At 42.2% G+C, this 25932-nt stretch overlaps 1 protein-coding gene across 8 annotated transcripts in view; it reads left to right on the top strand.

The window, feature by feature from the left end:
- Positions 1-25932, top strand: part of Med12l (mediator complex subunit 12L) — a 297109-nt gene that overhangs the window by 48822 nt on the left and 222355 nt on the right. For 7 of the 8 annotated variants that reach the window (XM_057756832.1, XM_057756830.1, XM_057756831.1 and 4 more), the window contains 6 exons: positions 9326-9495; positions 12143-12253; positions 13381-13650; positions 15837-15986; positions 16684-16783; positions 17025-17161. In XM_057756832.1, the coding sequence (XP_057612815.1) occupies positions 9326-9495; positions 12143-12253; positions 13381-13650; positions 15837-15986; positions 16684-16783; positions 17025-17161 (938 nt within the window). The remainder of the gene's footprint in view (positions 1-9325; positions 9496-12142; positions 12254-13380; positions 13651-15836; positions 15987-16683; positions 16784-17024; positions 17162-25932) is intronic. The other variant, XM_057756835.1, reaches the window with a different exon arrangement.

Raw genomic sequence — 25932 nt, 5'->3', positions numbered from 1 at the left:
CCACCCTTCAAATCTTCCCCCAAGTCCCATGGTCGTACTAGACTGTTCCTCCCATGGCTGCTGGCTCCCTTGCATCTCTGTGTCTCCCAGGACCTCAGGTGGTTTCTTTCTTAGTTCTCTTTGCAGCTCCACATCCCAGTGGAACTTCTAGCTTGCAGTAGAAAATGTTTGTCTCTAAATACTGACGACTTTCATTTTTAGCTATTTATTGCTTATTTTGTTCTAGGACATAGTCTTGATTTTATAGTAGCAGTAGTTTGTATAATATGCAATATCTTTGGACAATAAAGCCAGTTAAATAATAACACAGGAAAATCATATATGCACACAAAACTAGATGATTATTTAATAACTTGTATACTTTTGTGGCACCTATGAATTCTCTACTGTTGAGTCAGACCTGAACAGAGGAAAACATTTAAGGAGTTATCATCATCATCATCATGACCATCATCATCATCTCTGTATATGCTACATGTGTGGGGTTGCCTCCCCTCCATCACTCTCTGCTCTCTTTTATCCCCTTTCCATCCAGAAGGACATGTTTACTGATTGTTCAGCCGAACACAGTAGCCTCGCCAGTGCTTTGACTCTCTTGGTCTCGGGTCACATTGGGGTGGTAGCTATGATCGATGGTCCTGTTTATCCAGGCTGCCAGTTGACACACTGACATCCACTGTTTGATTCCACAACTGAGCGTAGGCCAGATGGGTATTTGGATAATAAAATTTTAAAAATCATTCTACTGTGGGTATTGGGAAAAAAGAATATAGAAGTGTGTAAGTCCCTCCACCCTCTGCCCGGTTTTAACCATAAACTTAAGGCTACTCTGACTTCTCTCTCTTCCATAAATCATGAAATTTTCTTTTCTTTTATCTTGTAGATAATTTCTTACTGGAAATTATTTCAAGAAGGAAAAAGACCACTGAGTTTTAATTCATATGCTGTACAATTAACCCACTTACACAATCAACCTGGTGACATTTTATGTGTTCACACAACACACACGTCTACTCACAATAGACCAAAGTATGGACACCACCAAAATCCGACTTGGTGGACCAATGAGTTTGATTGGGGTTACTTACAGGAATATGGGATGGGGTTTACTTAGAAGAATAGAAATGACTCAGGGCTGCATCACTAAGGTCCACCCTAGCGTGGGTCACAGCTCATAACACCTAGGGACCTTGAGCACACTGCACAGCCTGCAGGCAGTTCAGCAGGTCTAAGAGTGTCCTTTCCAAGTGACTCTGGTAGAGACCCCTTCCAGGCAACTGGTCTAGTTACAAGCGTCTCCACAGCTTGTTTTCCCTCAAGTCTTTGTAGTTCTGGTCCTCTAGTACAGTGCTTCTCAACCTGTGGGTCCTGATGCCTTTGGGGACCGAAGGACACAGGGGTCACCAAAGACCAGAAAATACAGACAGGTATTTATATTTCAATTTATAACAAAAATTATAGTTATCAAGTAGCAGTGAAACTAGTTTTATGGTTGAGTGTCACTGCGACATGAAGAACCGTATTAAAGGTCACAGCATTAAGAAGGTTGAGAACCACTGCTCTAGGCTTCAAGGGACTCTCACGTTTTATTGCTTACTCTGGCAGGGAGGGCCCTAGTAGTCAGTTTCAGGGACTTCCGGCTTAAGTAGCTTCCCTGTAGGATGGAATGTTTCAAACTTGGAAGAAACCGTTATGCAACACCATCAACCACATTTTAGAACATTTTCTTTGATCCAAATGCCCCATATTCTTTTGCTTCACCAGTCTGCTTTGTATGTATAATTTTTTTTTTATTTTGGACATCGTAAGTCATGTAATATGTGCTTCTACCAAACTGGCTTTTTCACTTAGTGTTTTCAAAGTTCTTCCATACCATAGCGTGTCTCAAAAGCATGGCGTTCCTTCATGTTACTTCATTGCAGGAATGCACACAGTTGGTCCATTCGTCAGCTGATGGATGCTCAGATTTACCTTTTGTCTGCTGTGGGTCTTGCTGTGCTCCAAGAGCATCTGTAGAAAGTCTTTGTGTACATAGTGTTTTTATCTCTGGGGTGTATAGCTGACTGTAAAGTAGTTGGGTTGCATCGTGTTTCCGTGTTTACTTTTGAAGAACTGCCAAACTTCTCTTTATTCTTCTATATCACATTCTCATCCGCGGTGCTCAAGGAGCCCATCTTTTCCACATCTTCACAGTGCTTGTCCCTGTGCTTTGGTTATAGCCATCCTTGTCACAGGTCACTGTCATTTCGCTTTGTGTTTTTCATGATAGCTTCTGATGCTGAAGCGTTCCTTTTGGCCATTTGTTTATCTTCATTGGTGAGGTATATGTTCCAGTCTTCTGCAACCTAAACTTAAAATTAGGTTGTCTTCAGATTATTGAGCTGTAATAATTCTTTATGTGTTCCAGAGCCAAGTCCTTTCTCAGGGACATGATTTTCCCGGTGTCTCTCAGTTGGTTGTCTTTTCCCTCTGCTGATGGTATTCATCAAAAAAGCATCTAGCGTGAAATAGGATCATGGTGGAAGATCTCTCGTGATCTTACAGCGTGTTAGGAGATGGATGTGCAGCTTCTGCGTGCCGAAGCCGATGGTTTTCTCATTTAGTCAGCTCCAAGGTCTGGCTGATTAACCCCCTGATGACTTCATTAACCCCACCAAGGAGGCTCCTTCATTCCTGGATATGTTCGTGTTTAAAAACAAAACAAAAATACTCAGAATCTCTTTCATTCATTTCACATAGTTCCCGGCTGCTTTTGTAAAAGGAAAGACAGTGGCCAGGAAACTGGGCTGTCACGGGATGAAAAGGTATTTATGCACACGTTTACATGTAAGTTTCCTCAAAGAGAAGGCAACATACTTGTGCTGGAAATACTGACTGCTTTTGCAGTGGACCCAGGTTTAATTTGCAGCATCCACGTGCACTCACCGCCATCTTTAACTCCAGTGCTGAGGGGATCTGATGCCCTCTTCTGGCTTCCATGGGCGTGTGTGTGGTATAAAGGCATATCACACACACACACACACACACACACACACACAAATTATAGTGTCTGCATGGATGTTTTAAAACACACTGATGCTTCTAGTAAGAACAGTATTAAAACATTTAGTCTTTTTTACTGTATTGGTGTTAAACCACCGTAGGTATGCAGTGATGGGGTTCTTTTAAGTTCTAAGAATTGAAAGGCAGAATCAGTGGGTAGGGACTTGTTATCTATTTTGGAAGGACTTTATGATACATTGGTTGACATTTAATTGATGGAAATGAAGCACATTGAGGCGATTACCCTCAGAAAAGGAGAGTCCTCCATACTAGGCTGGTATGGGGACGCTAGAGAAATGGTCTGCGATGTTTCAGCTGGTCCCAGAAACTTCTGCTCATGCTTATGAGCAGAGAAGGCATTTTAGATGAGCACAGCCTCCGAGCAGAGCAGCTTCAGCTAGAAGAGTCAGATGAGTGCCAGCAGGTAGCCTCCGAGATGGGTTTAGTTCTCATGCCAGAAGCTCGATCTTCATTCACTAAAGATTGTGGATTCATTGAGTGCCTTTGAACCATGAAACCAACACTGTCTGCTCCCATAAGTAATGTTCCAGCCATTATGTTATCAGTTGGCTGTTAACACGCTGTCCACCGGCAGCCAGTGTCCACCGGTTCCATTCCACAGCCATCCTTTGTATTTACTGATCAGTTCCTATTCTGTACCCGCTGTGCTAGTGACTCGTCTGTACAGTCATTGAGCTATTTATTATCAATCTTTATTTTGCAGAAGAGGACATTGAGACTTAGCCAAGGTTCAATAAATTGCTGCAGATTTTACAACCGGTGAATGGTGGAGCCGGGGTTTGGATTGTAGGCTTGTTATGTTTGTTTCTCAGCATATCCTTCTGATGCCAGTAAGTCTCTGCTAATATCACACCACCAGGAACATTCAGGCCTCTTTGCCTTTGGCATGCTGTATTTGCTGCCAGGATGGTTGTTTGTAGCTAGATTTTTCTTTGGCTTCCAACCAGCCCTCAAATAAAGACATGGAGACTTTATTAATTATGAAAGCTCGGTCTTAGCTTAGGCTTGTCCCGTTAGCTCTTTTAACTTAACCTGTTTCTATTCATCTATGTTTTGCTTCAGGGCTTTTAACCTTTCTTTGATTCTTTATGTGCTACTTTGTTGTTTCCTCTATTTCTGTCTCATCATGGGTGCTGGGAATCAGCCCTCAGTCTTCTTCAAGAGTAGGTGGTACTCTCAGTTACTGGGCCATATCTCCATCCTATCTGTTTTTGAGGGAGGGGAGCTGGAGGGTAGGGTTTTGAGATAGGGTTTCTCTATGTAACACCCCTGGCTACTTAAGAACTCGCTTTGCAGGCCAGGCTAGCCTCAAACTCACAGAGAAACACCTGCCTCTGCCTCCTGAGTGCTGGGGTTAAAGTTGTGCCCCACCACCGCCCGCCTTCTCTTTCAATTTTTAATGACAATTTTCTGTGCATCCTAGTTTTTAATCGTGTGCCGTTTTCCACAGATCTTGAGATCAGCTGTTTCATATCATAATTAGATGTCTGATGTTAATGTGCCCAAAGGGATGCATTTATTAATTCCTAAAAGGGGTTCAGATCTCAGGGTAGAGTGTTTGGCAATTAAAGAAAAGATATGCATGTGTTTATAAAAAGATTCATTTAAAAAAATTGTAGTTTTCTCTACCATTTTCTGACATATTCCCATTGCACTGAATATGGAGCCCGACTGGTAGCCAGCAAGTCATGAGGAGTCTATCATGACATCTACCCCTATGCCCCTCAGAGCTGGGAGTCTAGACATGTGCAGGTCTGGCTTTTACCTGAGTGCTGGGAATTTTAACTTACAACGGTAATTCCACAAGGAAGTGCTATATGCACTGAGCCATCTTTTCAGCTCAGTGTATCCATAGATAGGTTTTGACTGCAGATTAAGCCATCCAGGGATGGAAAATATTTGAAATAAATTACATCTAAACTGGACATGTATAGACTTCTGTACTTGTCTATCTACAAAATAAGTACTTGGGTAATTTTTACATTTTTATTTTATGTTATAAATGTAGAAAAGATGTAAAGTATGAAGATATGTTACAGTTTTATGCAAATAACATTTATTTTTCCATATGTATGCGTGTCCATGTGTGTATGTACATGGGTGCATGTCAATGAAGGTGCACAATGAAGGTGTGTGCAAGCATGTTATTGGGTATCTTTTGCTTTCTTGGTTGAGTACAGCTCACTGGTCATAGCTAGTCTTCTTGCTCTGTGAGTCCTCTGTGTCTGCCTCCCTTACATTAGGATTCAGGTGTGCCACCATGACTACCTGACATTTTTTGGGTTCTGAGGAGCTGAGCTCTGTCCTCACCTTTGGTTGGTAAGTGTCCCACTGGCTGGGCCATCTGCCCAGTCCATGCGGTTTTGCATAAGGACTTTGGGCAGCTGCAGATTTTGGTATCTGTGGTGGAATGCTGACACCACGTCCCTGTGATTATGTGGACAACACTGTATTTCTTTAATCAAATAGTGATTAGTGAGATATTATGGGTTTTCTTCTGCATCCGTATCTTATTACATGGTTTCCATAGCAAACTTGTGCTTCTATATTTTAAAGAAAATGATGATAATGCCTGAGACAAAGTAGGTGTGTGCAGATCTGTGTTATTTTTAGTTTTGACTGAAATGTACCGTGGGCATGCCCACAGTGCCATACTGAGAGCCTGTTACTCTCAAGGTTTGCTGCACAAAGCTCAGAGTCTGTATCAGTGTTTTTGGTTTTGCTTGGTAGAGGTAACCCCAGTCTGTCTCAGTAGATGGTTAGTGTTTTTATTGAACAAGCTTCGTGAGACCATTAGTCCATGTCACAAGGGGACAAGAAAATGATGACATTCATAGCTGAATGTTTTTAGTTCCAGTTGATCAGTTTTAGCAATGAGTACACTCGGAACAGAATACACCTTTGCACTGGTTCATCGTGGGAATTTAACAGCTGTGTGCACTTCAATCCTATTGCTTTATGTTGTTATTATTATTATTTTTTGATACAGGTTTCTTGTAGCCCAGGCTGGCCTTAAGCCTACTCTGTAGGCAAGAGTGACCTCCAGGTCACTTGCATCCATTTCCAATGTATGTTGGAATATATGTTGGCCTTATAGGCTTTCATTACCACACCAGGCTGGATTTTAGTTTACAAGACATAGTTGGAGCAGGTTATTTAAACTAACACTCAGCAGTTGTTGTCTCTGGTTGCATTTGACAAATAGAGTGAACGTTCTTGGTTACTGAAGGAAAATTGATTTTAACTCCTCATTTTTGAGAGGGCAGGAGAACGAACAATGGGGAGACGTTGAAGTTGTTTCCTTAAGATGGCTTCTTAGAGAATGCTGTTTTCCTAACTTCTAGGAGAAATTTGGCTGCAAGCTTGCAGTTACTACATTTTTGCCCACAGAATGGGCTAAAGTTAGTATCATATTCTTTCTGGTTGCCAGAGGCAACACGGTTTAATTTGTGCCTCAGTGGTAGTCATCTTAAAAAATAATTTTAGTGATTTTTGTTTATTGTGTGTGTGAGTATGTGTCTGTGTTGGGGGACAGAAATATTGGATTGCCCCAGTACATAGGTCACAGGCTTGCTTCAGCATAGACATCATTAAGGATGTCCATGAGAGCCCAGAATAAAGGATAGAAAATGTTTATTTGGGGAAACCTCACAATATGGGTAGAGAACTGTGGTCCTCTGCTCTGTGGGTGCTGGAAGCTGCATACAGAACTCCGACCACCTCCCCTAGAGAGCAAGCTTGCTTCCCATCTGCGCTTTTCAGTCCACACTTAGTATCTCAGACCATGCCCTAGTGGGCTGGTGCCCAAAAGGCTGAAAGAATACCAATCACACTTCCCCCTTTTGTCTAAATAAGAAGGTTCTAAACCTAATAAAAAACTATACAATAAGAACAAATATCAAGTATTGTCCAGAAGAAAGAGAGGGGGGAAAAACATACACAAAAACTACAACCAGCATGAGTAACATCAAGCAAGAACACATGCTAAATGTCCTGTCTAAGGTAATGAGCAAATAACGGAGATTATTTCAATATCTGTCCTTCCTATCCTGAGAAGTATAAGTCTTATATTAAAAATGAATTAGTTAAGTTATGAGAGGAAAGTAGCTATGACCAACTAGTCCTCAACCCTATCAAAGACCTGAAAAGGAAATTAATATTACCTGAGAGTAAGCAGGAAATGCAAGCTAGTGATTTCCAAAAGGTGCAAGAAATGACAGATATAGCTGGCTACCTGAACAATCACCCAAAGTCTCTTTTACAGAATTGAGGCAACCAACTTTGGCTAAGGCCTAGAGTATCTGACAGACCATTTTCAGAAGCAGGAAAATTTGAAAGACTGTCTTGGCATGGTTCAGCAGTTTTTTGTTTGTTTGTTTGTTTTTAGCTGTATCTTGCTTGTCCAGTTTGGACAGTGTGCATATTGTCAGTAGTCAAGGAAAGGGCAGTTCTTTGCCCAAAGTCCAGTTTTTCCAAGAAGACAAACTCCAAGTGGAGTGTCTTCATTGTCCAGTATTTTCTAAGGAATAGATCGGTGCTTCCAGGAGCAATCGTGTCTCACATCAACAGAATCCTGAGTTATTTAAATGCCATATTCTGCAGTTCTTTGAAGTATATGAAGATTGCATATCTATCTATGTGGTATATATCTCTGTGCATGTAGAGAACCTGACTAACATAGCTAAACATATGACAAGCATGTGTAACTATTAACCTGTAATTCTTAATGCCTGTATAAATTAAAGACTAAAGTTTCACATTATAAAAAATAAAAAAATCTGTAAACAGATGTACAGTAATGAGGTCAGTGACCTCGAATTGTAACAATATATATAAATATCTTGATCATAGGTAGAAATGCATAGTGCAAAATGATAAAAAAATTCCCCAACTTGCATCAGTATACAAAATATCTTAAGCAGAGGTAGAAACATGTATACATACAATATGACAAAGTAACTTCAAATATTGTAAACAGAAGTAGGAGCATATTCAATATAACAAATATAATTTGAATTTGTATCAATATACAAATTATCTTAGGAACACAAAGGTAATTTTACATATGTATCAATATATAAGAATCTATACCGGGTGGTGGTGGCGGCGCATGGCTTTAATCCCAAGCACTGGGGAGGCAGAGGCAGGCAGATCTCTGTGAGTTCGAGGCCAGCCTGGGCTACAAGAGCTAGTTCCAGGACAGGCTCCAAAGCCACACAGAAACCCTGTCTCGAAAAACAAAAAAACAAAACAAAAAAAATCTATACCAGTGTAAATTGTCTATAACTAATAGTTCACAAGTAGATACACTAATGTACCTATTACCTCACAACACCTCAGTTTTCAGTTCGCCTTCCACCTTGGCTGAGGGGAAGGTTTCGTTGTTGTTTGCTATTAGGCTGAGCTGCTTCTGTCGGACTCCCTGGCCCACAAGTTTTCAGGGATTCTCCCATTCTGTCTCTGCTTCCCATCTTACCATAGGAACACTGAAATTACAGACATGTGCTGTCTGCCTGTATAGAGTGAACTTCTTGGGATTCAGACTCAGCTCCTCACTCTAGGAAAGACAGGACTATACCCCCTGAACCATCTCCTCAGCCCCCTAACCCCCTTTTCTGCCGCCTCTTCATTTCTTAGCTTCTGGTGCTGCTCACTCAACCTAAGTGAGTTCTGGCCTATCAGTGCTGGTTAAAGAAAGCAAAACAACTAAGGTGTAGATGGTCAGACCGGGTCAGCCATTCCTGTGTCTGTACACACCATGAGGGGTGCGTAGGTTGGGATGCTCATGGTCTAGCCTGTGGATGTCAGAACTGTAGAAGACAGACATCCAGTGCACACGTGTTTGAAAGTTGACATGGAGTGGGGAAAAAAATCACACACACCCTAAGAGCTACATGGGAGAGGTTTGGTGTTCTTGAGTTTTGGATTGAGATTTCTTACAAGCACTCTTCTCTGCTATTCTGTTTTCTGACGACCCTTTAGTGGTTTGTGCTACTAACTGTTGTTTATCACAGCTGATGAAATTCATGTACAGAAGTCTTTTAGGGTCACAGTAGCACAAGAGGAGGATGGCTTAGTCCTGAGATCTGGCCAGGCTCTGTCTGGGCATGCTCTCTTGAGTAATGGCTGCACCTGCAAAAGTCATTTTTATGTAACAAATGTTAGACTTCAGTGTATGTCCTCAGGGTAATCAGGGGAGAGGAGGTAAAATTCTTACAGCTGTGTCTATAATCAGACCTCTGTTTCCCCCCTCTCAATACAGAGTGGACGCAAATATCTACCAGGTACCTTAGAGAGCAGCTGGTCAAGATCTCTGACTTTTACCACATGGCCTCCAGTACAGGTGACGGTCCTGTCCCCGTGCCACCAGAGGTCGAGCAAGCCATGAAGCAGTGGGAGTACAACGAGAAGCTGGCATTTCACATGTTCCAGGTAATCTGACGAAGGCAGGCAAGGAAAGGACACCTTCCACATGCAATCATGCGCTGCTCAGCAGCGGGGATAAATTCTGAGGGCTGGGTTGCTAGGTGCTCTTATCATTCCGCAAACATCGCAGAGTACACTTATGTATAAAGGCAGATGATACAGCCTGCTACATACTTAGACTATATGACATCATATGTACCTTTTATGTGTAGTCTTTGGTTGACCAAAACATGCTGACAGATATCTATAATTGTATTTTCTGGGCTAAATAATGGATCTTTATATGAACTGATGCATTCACAGAAAGAAGTTTAACATTTATTTGTATGTAAATGAAAAATTTTGAGGCAAGTTCCTGCTGGCCTTGAACTCACCTATGTATATAGTTGACTTTCTCTGCCTCCCTGGGGTTATAGGCATGCACGACATACCTGTTACAGGCACATGTCCTACAGTACATTCAGGGGAACCTGTGTGCTCTATGAAGACAGTTTGTTACACAAATTTATCTTCAGCTGTCAGTGACATCAGGTATTTTAGTGCCACTAATTACTTTGTAATTGTACTGCTAAGCACAACCCTCTTAAACTCTTTATTTTGAAAATTAGATATATTTATTGAGAAACTCCTTTGTGCCGATGCTTTCTGTCTCGTAACAGATCTCCCCTGCCACTGGATGTTTTCATGCAAAGGTTTCTTCATTTAGTTCAGTTGTATTTTGAAATGAAAATTGAAGCGGTGAATTAAGGGAAACCAGGAACTCTGAGGTTCTCACCCAATCTGTTGTAATTCTTTTTACCATCAGAAGTCAATTGTGGTGTTATTTGCCTTTGTTTTTATTCCTGACAAGGTGTATTCAACTAAAGTCCTGTTATTAGCCCAGATTTTCATTATTCATTATCTTACTCAAAGAAGAAAGAAATTCGTGGTTCTTAAATATTCCATTATTACTTCAATTGAAATATCCAGGAAACGTGAGTTTTAGAGACAGCTCAAATAGAAAAACAAACAAACACCGTGTGTTTCTTTTGTGAAATAGCATTGTTTTTAAATGACTAAATATAGCTCCTAAGCCCCACTGGTGCTGACTGCTTCAGAACCTATTCCACACTGCTATGGCTGGCCAATGAGCTTCAAGGGTCTGCCCTTACCTACTTCTCTGGGTATTATTACCCTGGGATTATGGGTGCATGCCACTATATTTAACATTTATTTATTTAATTTTTAATATGGATGCTGGGAATTGAACTCAGGTCCTTATGCTTGCACAGCAAACATTATACCTCTTGACCTGTCTTCCCAATCCCAGGATTCCTTTTTAAAATTAATTTTGTTACTTTGTACTCACCATCATTACACATTAATGTAAAGTTTATTTTAAATGTTTATAAAATTCATAAATAGGGCATATGATTTTCATAAAACATGGATTGTTTCTATTTTGAAGTCTTTCATCCTATGAAATGTAAAACCAAGACTATGATATGACATTAAGTGTATATGTCTAGAAAGTCATACAAATGTATTTGTACATGTGTGTAGAGGGAGACTCCTCTTTCGTTCCTGGCCCTCCAGATCCGAATAATCACACAGAAACAATATTAATTACAACGCTGCTTGGCCAATAGCTTAGGCGTATTTCTGACTAACTCTTACATCTTAAATGAACCTATTTCTATTAATCTGTATCTGTAGGTCATGATGCTGTGGCCTACTGGGTAAGGTTCCAGCATGTCCTTCTCCTTTGTCACCTACATGGTGGCTCCTTGACTCTGCCTACTGCCTCTCTATATGTCTTTCAGCCTGGCTATAGTCTGCCCTGCCATAGCCCAAAGCAACTTTATTCACACCCAATAAAAGCAACACATATACAGAAGGACATCCCACATCACATGCGTGTATACAGGCAGGCATGTGTGTATGTGTGCATTTGTGTGTGTATGAAGGCAGTTGACAAGCATGAGTGTGTTAGCATTAGTGGCATCTTTGAGATGCAGCTCAGTAGTAGAGTGCTTGGCAAATGCCTTGGTTAAAAAAATAAAAAAAAAAAATAAGGGAAAAGGGACCATGCCATGCCAGAGGAGTAGTTGTTTTGTTGTTGTTCTTTTGTTTTTAGTTTTAGGATGGTTGTATAGAATTATTTTAAAATTGGTTTTATTAAAAGTCTATCTTTTCCATCATTTAATGGGTCATTAAAATGATATTTCAAATAATACATTTATAAGTAGACGAATCTGAGAGTCATTTAAGATTTACTCTAGGCCCGGAGTCTGGTGTGGGTTTGGTACCTTTGAGACAGTGGTTTGAGCAGTCTTCTACAGAGTCATCACAGTTAGCCCCATCTGCTCCCTGAAAATGAGTTCATGCCCCCTGATAGCTTCTTGGGATGTGTCAGCCTGGAGTGTGATGGCTTCTGAATATCTGAATTTTAAAAAATAAGTTTAGAATGAAGTGGGTTACCAGAAACAAAAATAAAACCCCAGGTCAAACCTACTGCTCCCCCTCCCCCAATCCCTCTACGTCTTTGTTTGGGGTTTGGACTGTGGGTTGTGACCCTGTGACAATCACACAGGATTGGATTTACATGGCGGCGGCGTATCTTAAAACCATAGGGTATTTTTGTCGTTAGTGGTGTACCCTTTCTTCATTTAAGGAAGGGATGTTGGAAAAACACGAGTATTTGACGTGGATCCTGGACGTCCTAGAAAAGATCAGGCCAGTGGACGACCACCTTCTCAAGCTCCTTCTGCCACTGATGCTGCAGGTATGGTGTGTCACAGCGCCACCTAGTCCAGCTAATGGCAAGAGATGAGTCCGATAGGAACGACTAGGCAAGGAGAGGTAGAAAGGGGAAAACCGTTCCTTCTGAAAGGGAAAAAAAAATGTCTTAAATGCTACGGAAGCATTTCTATTGCTTGTGTCCATGGTTGTTTTTTAACATAATTTCACCACATTGGTTTGCTCCTCTCTGAGCAAGACAGCCTCTGAGTGCTGTCCCTGTTCCCAGTTACCGTGGGACACGGCAGCCCAGGATTCTTAGGGTCACTAAGGCTAATTTGTCAAATAGTGTTAAATAATGGTATTTTGAATGAGACTTATTCTTTTCTTAGTAATGCACAGAGATAGTCATAGTTCAGATGACTTGGAAGTGCATCACTGGGCAGGCAACTTTCCCATGTCGTTCACACCTTCCCCTGATGCTGCACACAAGAGAGTCTTGCCTGTTCCTTCTATGTTAGTTTCCGGGTTGGTCTGTACTTGCATTTCTTGTTCAGCCCCTCACCAGATGGGCATTTGAGCTCTTGAAAAGTAACCACCATGAACCGAGATACATTGTAAAATAAAATAAATAAAATAAAATGCACACTAGACTTCAGATTTTATGCAAAAATCTATACCCTGGATACATTTTACATTAGTTACTTGTTGAGGTGATACAATTTGGAAGTATTGGCATAAATACAGCACGTTATTCTCTTTGGCTTTCATTTTGCTTTTTTAAAGGTTTATTTTTACACACATATGTGTATATGTGTGCGCCTGCCTGAGTGTATGTGCATCGCATGCATGCAGGCGCCCACAGAGGACAGAGTGCATCCATCCCTTGGGTCTGGAGTTAGGAGTAGTTGTGAGCCTCCTGAAGTGGGGGTGCTGGGAACCACACAGCCTGCATTCTGTAACTGCTGTACTATCTCTTGAATCCCTGTTTTATTTTCTTAATGTGATTGGAAAAATTCAAGACTATGTATGTGGCCTACTTTATGTTACAGCTGGATGACATTGGCCTATCTTGTATTTATGCTTTTTTTTCCTAGTCACGAGAGTCAAATTGAACTAGTTCTGAAGCATAAGGCATGACTGACTCCTGTTCCCCTTCTGCCCCTCTCTCAGTACTCAGATGAGTTTGTCCAGTCTGCCTACCTGTCTCGTCGTCTAGCGTACTTTTGTGCCCGGCGTCTTTCCTTGCTACTGAGTGATAGCCCCAACCTCCTTGCTGCTCACTCACCCCACATGATAATTGGAGCAAACAACACAAGTATTGGGACCCCCAGTCCTGGCACCCCTGGCCCTGGTATGAGTCCCATGCAGCTGGCCTTCTCGGATTTCCTTTCCTGTGCGCAACATGGCCCCTTGGTTTATGGACTTAGTTGTATGTTGCAGGTAAGTCTGTAATAGTCTGTATTATTTTATGTTAGAATTCATTGTGGAAAAAACTTGGTAACTTTTACTAGAAATTTATGATCTATTACTGTTAGAGTAGATTGAGAGACTTATATCTACACAGAAGAAACTTATTATGGTTGTCCTTTGTGGTGTTTTCATTGACTTAGAGGCAGGGTCTTCCCTGTAGCCTATGTTGAGCAGAAACTTAGAGCGGGCTTCAGCCTCCTGAGCGCTCTGATAGCAGGTGAGAAATGCCACATCTGGCTTTCGGCTGCCCATTGTTAGGATGGTGAAGCAGTTCATTTGCATATCTTTCCAGGAGAACCTGTAGTTCAGGTCAGCTGTGTTGCTATTCTGCCGAGATGTCTTCTCTGGGCAGCATTCTCGCGTCTGCAGTTGGTTGGCATCTTGAGCTCCATGCCTCTCTGGACGCCTCTGCGTCTCTTTAAAGTCAGGCCTTGTTGCTTGTGCTGTCCCTGAACACAGCAGTGGGCTAGCTCTGGGCACTTCATTTAGGTGTGAGAGCAGTCCTTCCCAGAGCTGAGCCCTCAGCATTCAGTTTCTGGTTCTTGAGTTCTTAGTACATCTTGCTCTTTGCCAAGGGGCCTGGACTCAAGGTGTTTGAAAAACAGGGTCTCCTTGGAGTTCACTGTCCAGATAAGAAAGAGTTATACATGGAGCTTGTATAGAATATGCTAAGTGTCAATAGAGAAATACATTAGGGGCTGTGGTGCTTCAAAAGGAAACTTCTTGTTCAACTTTAAAGCCAGGGACCTTTGTAGGTGTTTTGTAGTTTCAGTGGAAAGGTTTCCCGACTGGGAGGTGGGGTGGGGGGGTGGGGGGGGTATAGCATAGAAAAAGGGCTAGAGGACTTATGTGTGTATACAGAGTGTGCGCAGACATTTTTGTCTTATTTCCAAACTAACATAGTGTGGCTTCTATTTACATGCCGTTGATGTAATGTAGAGGTGATTTGGAGGATGTGTGGGGACGGCACAGATTATAGGCAAATACTGTGTAATTTATCTGTGAATTTAGATATCGGCGAGGGGCCTTGGAGCTAGTACCTCAGGAATGCCGAAAGGTGCCAGGATTGTTCTTCTGCTTGTGGATATGCTCAAGAGATGAATCCATTTCTAGTTCTGAAAACTAGGCAGACCTGAGGTGGGTTGAGGCTGCCCACAGAGCTCCTAGTGACAAATGACTTACTGATCTGAAAGGCACGTATGGTTGAGAGATGTCGAGGAGAGGCCATCAAGGAGAATAGGAGGGTTGGGTATACGGGGAAAGAGCAACAGGAAATCATAGTCTGGAAACAGAAGCGAGCAGTAAAGCTGCTGTCGCAGTCCTGACCTTTCTAAGTGTCTTTCACACTGTGTTAAGTTTGGTTTCAGGCACTGTGTTAAGTGGTGACATATGAAGCCATTCCGTTCTCAGAGCCAGCCTCGAGATACGGGAAGCATCCTTTATTTGCCTTTTGATGGGCGTTTTTGAGATAATGCTAAGCCAGCAGCACCTGGCTCAGAAACAGGTGTGATGTTTGGAAGGACTGCTGCGTACAATCTGGCTGAGCTTAAAAACAGTGTCCACAAAAGTTTAGGGTACAAGTGGGGTGAGTTAGTCTCTAGACCAGATCTGGTCTGCGAGCCAAGAATAGGCTTCCCATTTTTATTGTGTAACTGAAATCACCAAAGGGAAATCTGTGCCAGAAACTGTAGGTGGTCTGCAAAGCTGGGAATATTTGTTGTCCAGACTTTTATGGAAACACTGGATGATTCCTGTGGGGGGGTGCATCTGTTGGGTGTTTGTCAAACTTTAAGACACACTACTTAAGAGTTTTTAAAAAAACGATAAAAATTTTAATCTTAGCAATTAATATTCTAATTATATATATTTTTTGCTTAACTATAAAAATTTCATTTGAAAGTAACAAATATTATATTTTACTCAGCCTCCTACATTTCCTCTGTTGGAGTGTTAGGTAATAAACCACACTAATTTCTCGGTAGCTGTGTCGATGACTCATAAGTCCTGTCTACTTACCACTTGGGTAGCTGAGAATGGGGAATGACATTTGTATTTTAAGATCATCTGTAGGAAACCTGCTGCCATTTTTTTTAATTGAAGTTGCTGTTAATACTTTTCTCCTCTAAATGTCTGGGATATTCCTGCTTTGTTTCTAGACTGTCACTCTGTGTTGCCCAAGTGCCTTGGTGTGGAACTATTCCACAAATGAAAATAAGGTCGCAAACCCAGGCTCTCCCCTGGATCTGCTGCAGCTTGCCCCTTCCAGCCTCCCCATGCCGGGTGGGAATACGGCTTTCAATCAGCAGGTAGACATTTGCTTCATTGCTTTTATGAATGTTTTCGTTCCCCAGAAGCACCTGGGCATGATGGGCCACCTGAGATACCGTAGTGACTGTCCCAGCTCTGCCATGATTCTAGGTGATTTTTTTGGTTTTTTTTTTTTTTTTTTTTTTGATCTTTCTTGACTTTATTTTTTTGAAACACAGATGTTCATAGAGTGTTCTGCCACCCCAGCAGTTTTGGGGAAGAGTCTGATCCCGACTGTGAGCCCTGGAATAAGAGTTTGTGATGTTTAGTAATTGTTGTGTATTTTTATTTGTGCTGCGTTATTTGCTTCAAGATGTAATGCGGCTTCAGCTTTGGGATTATGACGCTTGCCTTTCACTGAGCTGTTTCCTTAAGTTACTGAAGCTCTGCTCCTTCGTTTCCTGCTTGGACCAGTGGCTCAGAGATACTCAAACTCTGCCTTGCCTTACATATTGTGAAGAAATTTCACTTGTTACATTTCCCCGGGCATTTGTTTTTATAAGCATTTACTATTGAATCAAACCATCGCTTGTAAAGTTAAAAATGCATGGCTCATGCAGGAACTTAGGTTTCCTGTGATACAGAAGAGATTGTCACTCACCAGAGGAGGATCTACTCACGTAGAAGCCTTGACATGATTTAGGCAGCCGTTCAGAGTTTCCAAGTACAAGTTAATTTGAAGTGTTTATCTTGCAGGTTCGGGCAAGGATTTATGAGGTAGAACAGCAGATCAAGCAGCGAGGCCGTGCAGTAGAGGTCCGGTGGTCTTTTGACAAATGTCAGGAGTCGACAGCAGGTACAGTGTCCCGCTGAAGAGCCGTCAGCTAAGTTATGTTGTCTTCCTTGGTCTGGCAAGGCACTCAGGAACGAGGGAGCTTTAGGCCTTTAGCTACTGGCTGCCTAGAATGTCTACTTTAGTTCCTGCAGTTCCTTGATAGTATATGCTGAGAGTTACAAAGCTCTCTCCCTGTGTCATGGTGTTTTTAGTGCTTTAATACTCTGCATTATTTAATTACTTCCTTAATTTCTGCATCCAGGTGTGACTATTAGTCGGGTGTTGCACACACTGGACGTCTTGGACCGTCATTGCTTTGACCGCACTGATTCCAGCAATTCGATGGAGACCCTCTATCATAAAATTTTCTGGGCGAACCAAAACAAAGACAGCCAAGAGGTAGTTAATATTGCTTTTCTTCCTTTTGGTCCTGTTTTCTTCTCATTCAGTAAATGTGACGTCTTTACTATGATGTATGTCTTGTAAAAGCCTGCTCAATGCCAATCTTTCTCTTCTGGGACCGGGGTGACTCACATTACATAAAACACACATTGAGTTGGGGCTCCCATAATATATTAATAGGGAAATTTTTTATTGACCTTTATTTACTTTTTATCATCTTCTACCTTTTAGTTTTAGTACATGGCTTGTCTAATGATTGACTTTATATAGATGCATGACTTTAGTTTGGGGGTGTAATTTAGTCTGTAGCACAGCAGAGGGCAGCACATGGCTATATATGAGCATGGTCTTTGAATAGTCATAACAATTATACTTTTTATTTTTTCCTATCAAAAGATTGTTTTGCTAGTGAACTGCAGTATAAATTTAAATTTTATATACAATTTAAGTTGCATATAAAATATAAAATTTTCAAAGCCTTCTTTTCTTTCTAAGTCTTCAGAAAAATAAAAGTATTATTTTTATAGTGAAAAAAAATGCTCCTCATATATGCAGCTTGTATTAGATGCAAAGTAATACTGAGGTAGATATTAACAAACTTTCAGTGCAAACAATGTAGCTAATTTTTAACATCCCTTTAAGCTTGGCATTGGTCCTGGGGTTGTGGAAAGAAGAGCTGAAACAATGAAAAAAGCCAAAATACTTTCTTTGCCACGCAGGTCCTGACACACATCCCAGAGTGTTCCTCTGTTAGAATAATTTGTGAGCCATTTTAGCCATTATCTCCTCAGAAACAGGTTCAAGACCCTAGCATCCACAGAGGAGCAGCGTGTTGAAAGCATGGCACACAATGAGTGGAGTTTCTGTCTCTGGGAAGTCTCTGCAGAAATGAGTTCTGTCCATAGGAGAGCAGAGGAGTCCACGTGATTGTCAGCTCACTGAGGGGAGGCATGGGGCATGGTGTTCTTGACCCAAAGATGGACGTTTTCCGTCTGTGTAGTAGAGGAGAGGTTTAGTAATACTGAGATTTTCACATTTGGATGCGAGTTGTCTGCAGTGCTGAGGTTTTGTGCCTGCATTGTTCTGTGTCCTTTGTCTGAGTCCACCAAGAACTCTTCAGCCTTGCTGTCCTGACTTTAGGCTTCTTCCTCAGGGCTGGAGAGATGGTTGCGAGGCCAGCTGCTCTTTTAGAAGGCCCGTTTCCAGCACCCACATGGCCGCTCAGAGCCATCAGTAGCTCCATTTCTAAGGGTCCAATAACCTCTTGGAATCTCCACAAGCACCAGGGATGCACATGAAAAATAAACAAACATAGGGGCAAAAATCATACTCATGCCCATAAGTTAAAAATAAATAAATCTTCAAGGAAAAAAAAATACTTATTCCAGTGTTTCTCAACCTCCCTATTGCTCTGACTCTCTAATATAGTTCCTTGTGTTGCTTAAAATTATTCTTGTTGCTACTTCATAACTGTAGTTTTGCTACTGTTATGAATCATAATGTAAATATCTAATAATGTAGGATAGCTAATAATCAGCCCTCAAAAGGGTCATGGTCCACAGGTTGAGACCTGCTGCAGCCATTCATGGGAAACTCAAATTACCCACACACAATTGCAAAAGTGTTAGGGAGGCTGCCTATACCAAGGGTGGAGATTATGATACAATGTTTCTGACTAAAATTCCACTGTTCCAGAACTCTCTGAGAAACCTCGTTACTTTACAGCAGGTACCAGAAACAAGGCACTAGGTTCAAGGACTCTTGTCAGATTAAATTCTAAAAAGCATATTCTGTTATAAACTGAACAAAAATGATTGGTTCATCTGTATTAATTAGTTTTGTGTTGTGATGAAATACCTTGGTAAAAAGCAAGTTAGGGAAGAAAGAGCTGATTTTGGCTGACAGTGCAGAAGGGTTCCTGCCGTTTGTGACAGGCAGAAGACATGACAGCGAGAGCCTGAGGCTGGCCTACGAGTCCAGAAGCAGAGTGATGGCGTTTCTTCTCCACAGGAGAAGTAGACAGAACAGGAAATGGGGGCAGGAGATAAAACTCAAAGTCAGTGACATTTCCTCCAGCAAGGTTTTCCACATCTTAAAGGCTCCAGCTTCCCAACCACCACAAGTTGGAGACCGAGTGTTGAAACATGTGAACCTGTAATACCCTCATGCAGACCACAGTGGACCTATCTGAGAAAGCAGGGGAGAGTTTGAGCCTCCTGTTGAGGAAGGCATTCTCTGCTGTGCCTGTGTGGTAGTACTTGCCACTAGAGGGCAATGTGGGCCCTAGACCGAGTCCTGGATGTTGTAGCAATTTGGGGGAATGCAAGTGTTGGCTTGGTTTAGCAGTAATTAGATCAAATATTGATTATATTGCTCAAAGAGATGCAAGTGGTCTTGTGGTTAATGTGCTAATTTTGAGTAAGACAAAAGTGGTATTGTTAGCCTTTAGTTCACAATACGTTTTAATATTGTGAGGATACCTGGATGGACAGCTTCTTCTATAGAATTTAACATTAACACTTAAAAATATGGCTTTAATATTTATTGTATATTTATATTAAGGTAATTATTTATGTATAGGCTTTCAAGCGACATTATATATATATATATACACACACACATACATATATACACATTTAAGTGAAAAAGTCTTTTACTTCTCCATTTACTTTTTATTGGGTTTTTCTTGCCCCCCCATTCTTTTCTTTCCCTCTTATCTTCCCTCCCCCTTCCTCACCCTTCTTATTTTGAGATAGGGTCTCACTCTGGCTCAGGCAGACCATTGAACCCAAACTCTTCCTACCATGCCTGCTGAGTGCTGAGATTTCAGGTGTATGCACCATGCCTGGCTCAGGGATCACTTGTTATGTTTCTGGAATCCACATGTGAATGTTGAATGACAGCTGCGTGGCCTAGAGCAAGTTGCTCATAGTCGTGTGCCTGGAGTTCTTTCATAGTTATATAATACTTGACCATGAATACTTTGAGATTATAAAACAGATTATACGTATATTCCAAAATTTGCTATTGCCTTTATTCTGTTGTAAGAACCAACAGAATGTAGTTGTTCTCTGCCAAGACAGAATATACTGAGTGCTTGGTTAAGACTCAGAACCCCATCTCCTGTCTTTAAAACACTTCCTTTTTTCTTGATTTCATAATTTGTCTAGGATTGATATAGCATGTTAGATGGTAGATAAAGACCTCTAGTCACTGTGGTCTGAGGTTTTCTCTTACTGGGACTGTTCCTCCCCATACCATTTGGGGAAGCTTTAGCCCCTCCGTTCTCTGCCGTTTGGAATGACTAAGGGGGCAATCTAGTTCTCGCGTCCTTGTAGGAGATGGGAGGACACCTGTCCAGATGCGGGTGCAGCATCAGTCTCAGCATCAGTGGAAGCTCATTAGAAAGTCGAGTGCACAGACAAGGATGCTTGAGACCAGGTCCTGCCTGTGATGAGACGATCCGACGCTACCCGGGCCTGAGGCGCACTTTCACTAGCAGCTCACAGGATGTGTGCTTCTCCTACTCTGTCCCTTGACCCCTGTGACCTGCTGGGCCTGTATCAGCTTGAGTTGCTATGGCAAAGGAGGCAGGGAATTATCCTCAAAACCCTTTATGTTTCACCCCCACTTCTGTGTTTGGTAATTTTCCACTCTGTGTAGTGTAAAATAAAGAAATGCTAATGTTTGATTCAGAGCTCAGAGAGTGTTTGACAGTGGTGAGGCATGCGGTGTAGACTGCTGTGGGAACCGCTTATACAAATAGGCTGTTCACAGACTGGCAGACATGGAGCAGCGGGATTTGTATATGAGCTTTGTAGGCCAAGCAGCAGGTCTGTGCGTGCCTGCTTGAATGCAGCTTGCTTCCAAGCTGCAGATGCATGCGTCTAGGGCATTTGCTTCTTGAAGTTGGTCAGTGCTCTAGACCCTTTCCTACCACGTGATGAGCTGGAGTGTCAGGGCCCAGCAGCCGCAGGAGGGGAGTCGCCGTGGTCTGTGGGGGCCTCAGCTTCCAGTTACTAAGTGAGTCGGTTATGGTGACATCATCACCAAGCAACTGGGTGGGGAGGGCCCCTCGGCTCTGCAGAGCTCTTGGGCCACTTCCTTCCTCTTGGCCTCTATCCTTGATTATGGCTGGTGTGAGAGCAGAGGCTGCTGCACCTTTGGGTGCTTCAGGGAGAGGGATAAAAGGGAAGGTCCAAAGGGGGCAGGGAAAGCTACTTTTCACTTCTCTTTCTAGGATCCCAGGAAACAGACTTTGTACTGAGTAATGGAAAAACCAGGCCAGCTGCACCAGGCAGAACACTTCAGAACTGCAGCATCATGGGCGTTTCCTCCCTCCCTGCTCCTAGTACCACCACCAACCCCAAACCACAAACCCTACATGTTCTTGTTGATATTTGTCTCATACTGGTTTGTGCTCAGAGTTTAGAGTTTTGGGGTAACTAAAGCCTCAAGTTTAGCATGTACTTTACTTCTCTTGAATCCGCTAGGCTTAGGCACTCTGCTTGATTACTGTCATCAAAAATGCAATACAAGAGCTTCGTTTTCTCCTTGGCTGTGCTCAGTGCACACCTGGCTTTCTAAGGCCTTTGCTCTGTGATCTCCAAGTCTGTGCCTTGTGCCTGCCAGCACATCCTTAGTCCCTGGCTTCATGCCTGGGTTCCAAGGATGTGTATGTTACTCACTTAGGGGTTTTGTGCTCATGAAAAGACTACTGGTACAGTACTGGGGAGGAGGATACACCTCTAGGATTTGCTTTGAAGGAGAGAGGTGCTTAGGTTAATGACATGTGTATCCACTTTACAGTTTGTGTAAAATCAGACAGACAAGAAGGGATTTGCAAGTGGAGGCAGGGGCGTGGATGACAGAAAGCCCCTCAGCCGTGAAATCAACAGGCTTTGCGGGGACCCATGGATAATGTGCTTACGTGTGTGAAGGGGCGTTTCATTCTTGGATGATGTAAAATGCTGTGACACCATGATCAGTGTGGCATTAGCATTTGCAGTGCCTGTCGTGTAACGAGGTACTAGACAGCAGTAACCACTGTTCTTAGTGACCCGTAAATCTGGAGAGGCAGGCAACACAGGAGAAATGAACGTAGTATGACATGTTATACTGGGCGTCTTGGAGCTTTGATGGACACATGCAAAAATATCCACTGTACAACCTACTCAGCCATAAGCCTCAGCCAGGGTCTGTTGGGATTTTTCACTTTTTGCTTTTTGTAATGTATTTGTGCACAGTAAAGAAGCACGTGCATGGAGGGCAGGGACCCATCTAGGGTGAGGTGGCTCAGTGCTGTACAATAGATCATGGTCATGCAAATGTGTAAGCTCTTTTTGCTTTTGTTAATAGAAGGAAAACAAGTCACTTTCTAAAAGTATCAATCACGATAGTTAAGTGGTGTATCTGTCAAATATGCCAGTCAGCTGTCCATCGCTGTGGCAGAACGCTTAACTGAGGAGAGACTTATCTTGGCTTGTGACTTTCGAGGTTTTGTTCCATGGTTCCCCACCTCCATTGTTTGAAGCTGAGTCATCATGGATGGAAGGATGTTGCACACTGAAGAACACAGGAGGGAGAGGAAACAGTGGGCCAGGGTCCTGATATCTGTTTAAAGATACTTTCTTCACCAGGCCGCACTTCCTAAAGGGTCCAGCACCATCCAATTGCACCACCAGCAGGGGGCTATTAACATATGAGCTTTGCAGGAGCAGCCTAGGGTCCCTACCTGTAGAACAAGGGAAATGTATGTGGATGGCTTCCTGCTGAGGTCCATGTATGCTGAAGCAATTAATGCTCATCACAGTTTGGCAAGACCAATGTTGTGCTTTAGAATGTCACATTTCCTACTCCACTGAGGAGTCCCACAGATCTTTCAGAATTAACATTTCCTTAAATTCATTAGCTGAATGTCGTTGATATTAACAGTTGGGGTAAACAAAATCTGTGTCCAGACATTTATACTGTGAGTAAACAGGAAACACATAGTTTCAACTTTATATTGCATTAATTGGGCATTTATCAGTTGTGTCCATCTGTCTGTCTGTGGTGTGCCTGTCTGTGATGTACTTGTGGAGATTCCCTTAACTTGCAGAGGTTGATTCTTCCCTTCTACCCTGTGGAGCCAGGGGAACAGACTCAAGTGTTCAGTGTTAGTGGCAGATGACCTCACTGCTGAGCCCTCTGACAAGCTGCAGAAAAAGCTTCCTAGTGGCTCGCAGTTCCAGAGGCTTCAGCCCATCGTTGGTTGGCTCTGACTTTGGGCTTGTGTCAGGCAGCATGCCATAGTGGGCAAGCATGGAAGCAAAAGAGACAGGAAGAACGTGGTGTTCTCCAAGTTCTCTTTTCAGAGAACCTTTATTTATTGCGTGTATGGACATGTGTGTGTCTGCGTTTTGTAGCACACGTGTAGGGACTGGAGGACAAAGGAGTTGATTCTCTTTGTCCATGTGACTCCCCAAGATCAAACACAGGTCGTCAGGCTTTGGAGAATAACACCTTTACCCACTGAGCCATCTCACTGGCCAAAGACTCCTTAGGGTTTGTTTGTTTGTTTGTTTGTTTATTTATTTATTTTTGTGTGTGTATGCCACAGGTATGTTCCTGTGGAGGCCAGAGAGGGAGTTGGTTCCCTTGGAACTGGGGTTAGAGGTGGTGGCGAGCCAGTGTGGGTGCTGGGAGTCTAACTCTCTGGTTCTTTGAAAGAGCAGCAAGTGCTCTTAACTGATGAGCCATCTCTCTAGCCTCCAGGGATTTAAAAAGTGGTTTAAAAATTATTTTTCATCATAGTCTTGCTGTGTAGCTCATGATGGGCTGGAACTTGCAATGTGGCCTGGTCTGGCTACAAATGTGTCATTCTTCTGCCTGAATGCTACAGTTACAGCTGTATTTCATCGTGGCTGTCTGTAAGTCTTGTTTACTAACATTTTTTTTAATATAGTACTTTTTATGCCCTAGTTTCTGCCTTTTGTCCTGTGTCATTGCATTATAGTTTTCTTTGGCCTGTGGAATTTATTTTTATATCTTGTAGATGAGAAAATCAGTGATCAAAGAAGAGTTAGCCAAGTTCACACGCAGTTCATCAGTGGGCACATAGAAACACACTCAGGGTTATCCATGTTCACACGCGGTTCATTGGGGGGGGATAGAAACACACTCAGAGTTACCCGTGCTCACACCCAGTTCTTTAGTGGGCGCATAGAAACACACTCAGGTCATAGATTTAAGTCTTTATTGTTCTATTTATCCAAGCTCACACCCAGTGCACTAGTGGGAGCGTAGAAATACACTCAGAGTTACCCGTGCTCACACCCAGTTCTTTAGTGGGCGCATAGAAACACACTCAGGTCATAGATTTAAGTCTTTATTGTTCTATTTATCCAAGCTCACACCCAGTGCACTAGTGGGAGCGTAGAAATACACTCAGCTGATAGACTTGAGTCTTTATTTGAGTTATCCAAGCTCACACTCAGTGCACTAGTGGGGAGGGGGATAGAAACACACTCAGCTCTTAGATTTGAGTCTTTATTGTTCTTGTTAGAAATCATTTCACCTAATAGTAAAGCAGAATAGATCAGTGTCAAATGTAATCGGGGCAGCCTTATGATGGCTAGAATAATGTCCTACATACCAATATTGGCACATTCACATGTAGGAGAAATCCATTTCTTAAAGCTTCTTTGATAATTTAAGCACCATAAACTGTGATTATTGCAGGACCGAGGATTGAATTCAGGGCTGTGCACATGCTAGGCAAGTGCTGTACCATGGGGCTCTCTATTCCTTTAAACCTGGAGGCTGTGTCTCACTTAGTTGTCAAGAGTTGGTCGAGAGCTCACCCTGTCGCTCGACAGTGCCCTGAACCTCCAGTCTAGTCTCACCGTTTCACACAGCTGGGATTAAGGGGCGTGCCATGTAGAGCTGCACATAGAAAGGTCGCTCGCGTGTTGACGTTCAACAGTGTGGATGTGTTTATTCCATGCAGTCTGTGCCAGTTTACAGTGCATTTTGACTCTGGTTCTGCTGCTAGTTTTCTTTCTTTGTGAATTCCCTTGGCATCATTTCCTTTGTGTGTACAGTGGCCTTGCTACTAAAATCCACTTCCTTTGGTAGTGCTGGTTAACTGCAGTGGTTGTGTTCATGGCTAGGCAACTTTGTTTGTCAGGCGGTAGAGCAAATAACGAAATAAAAGTGTTGGAAATTTTTTATTTCTCTTATTTACATGTTAATCTCATTTTCCTTAACATGCATAATATAACCTTAACATGCATAATATAATATACAGTGATTTTTGGATGCTAAGTATAGTATTTCAATTATTGTAAATATGGGAGATACTCGCTTTTCAAGGTCTTTGGAAGGATTTATTTTTCAACTATAATTCTCACCACACGACTTCAGTGATTCTGCTTTTTAGGGCTCTGTTTTCTCCGTTTGTATTATATAAATGATAATTAAGTGAAGGTTGGAAAAATTTATTTTCATCCCAGTGCGATAAATGACTTGTCGATCCAAATGTTCCAAAGGGTTGTCTTCATTTTGTTTTCCTATCTGCATCATTTCTTGTCAGAACCGACAGACATGCTGTCTTCATCTTCTGCACTTAAAAAGAAGACGGCAGTCTTGTGCTTCAAACCTTTAGTTTCTGGGACATTGCAAAATCTAAAGATTGTCAACATTGATCCAAAGGATGCAAGACTAGGAGAATTTTCTGTATCATTCCATCCCCCAGGAAAGCAACAGCAACAACAAAACAGGCATCT

This window comes from Chionomys nivalis, chromosome 24 (genome assembly GCF_950005125.1).
Source record: "Chionomys nivalis chromosome 24, mChiNiv1.1, whole genome shotgun sequence".
NCBI lineage: Eukaryota > Metazoa > Chordata > Mammalia > Rodentia > Cricetidae > Chionomys > Chionomys nivalis.
This window is presented reverse-complemented; position numbering and strand designations above follow the sequence as displayed.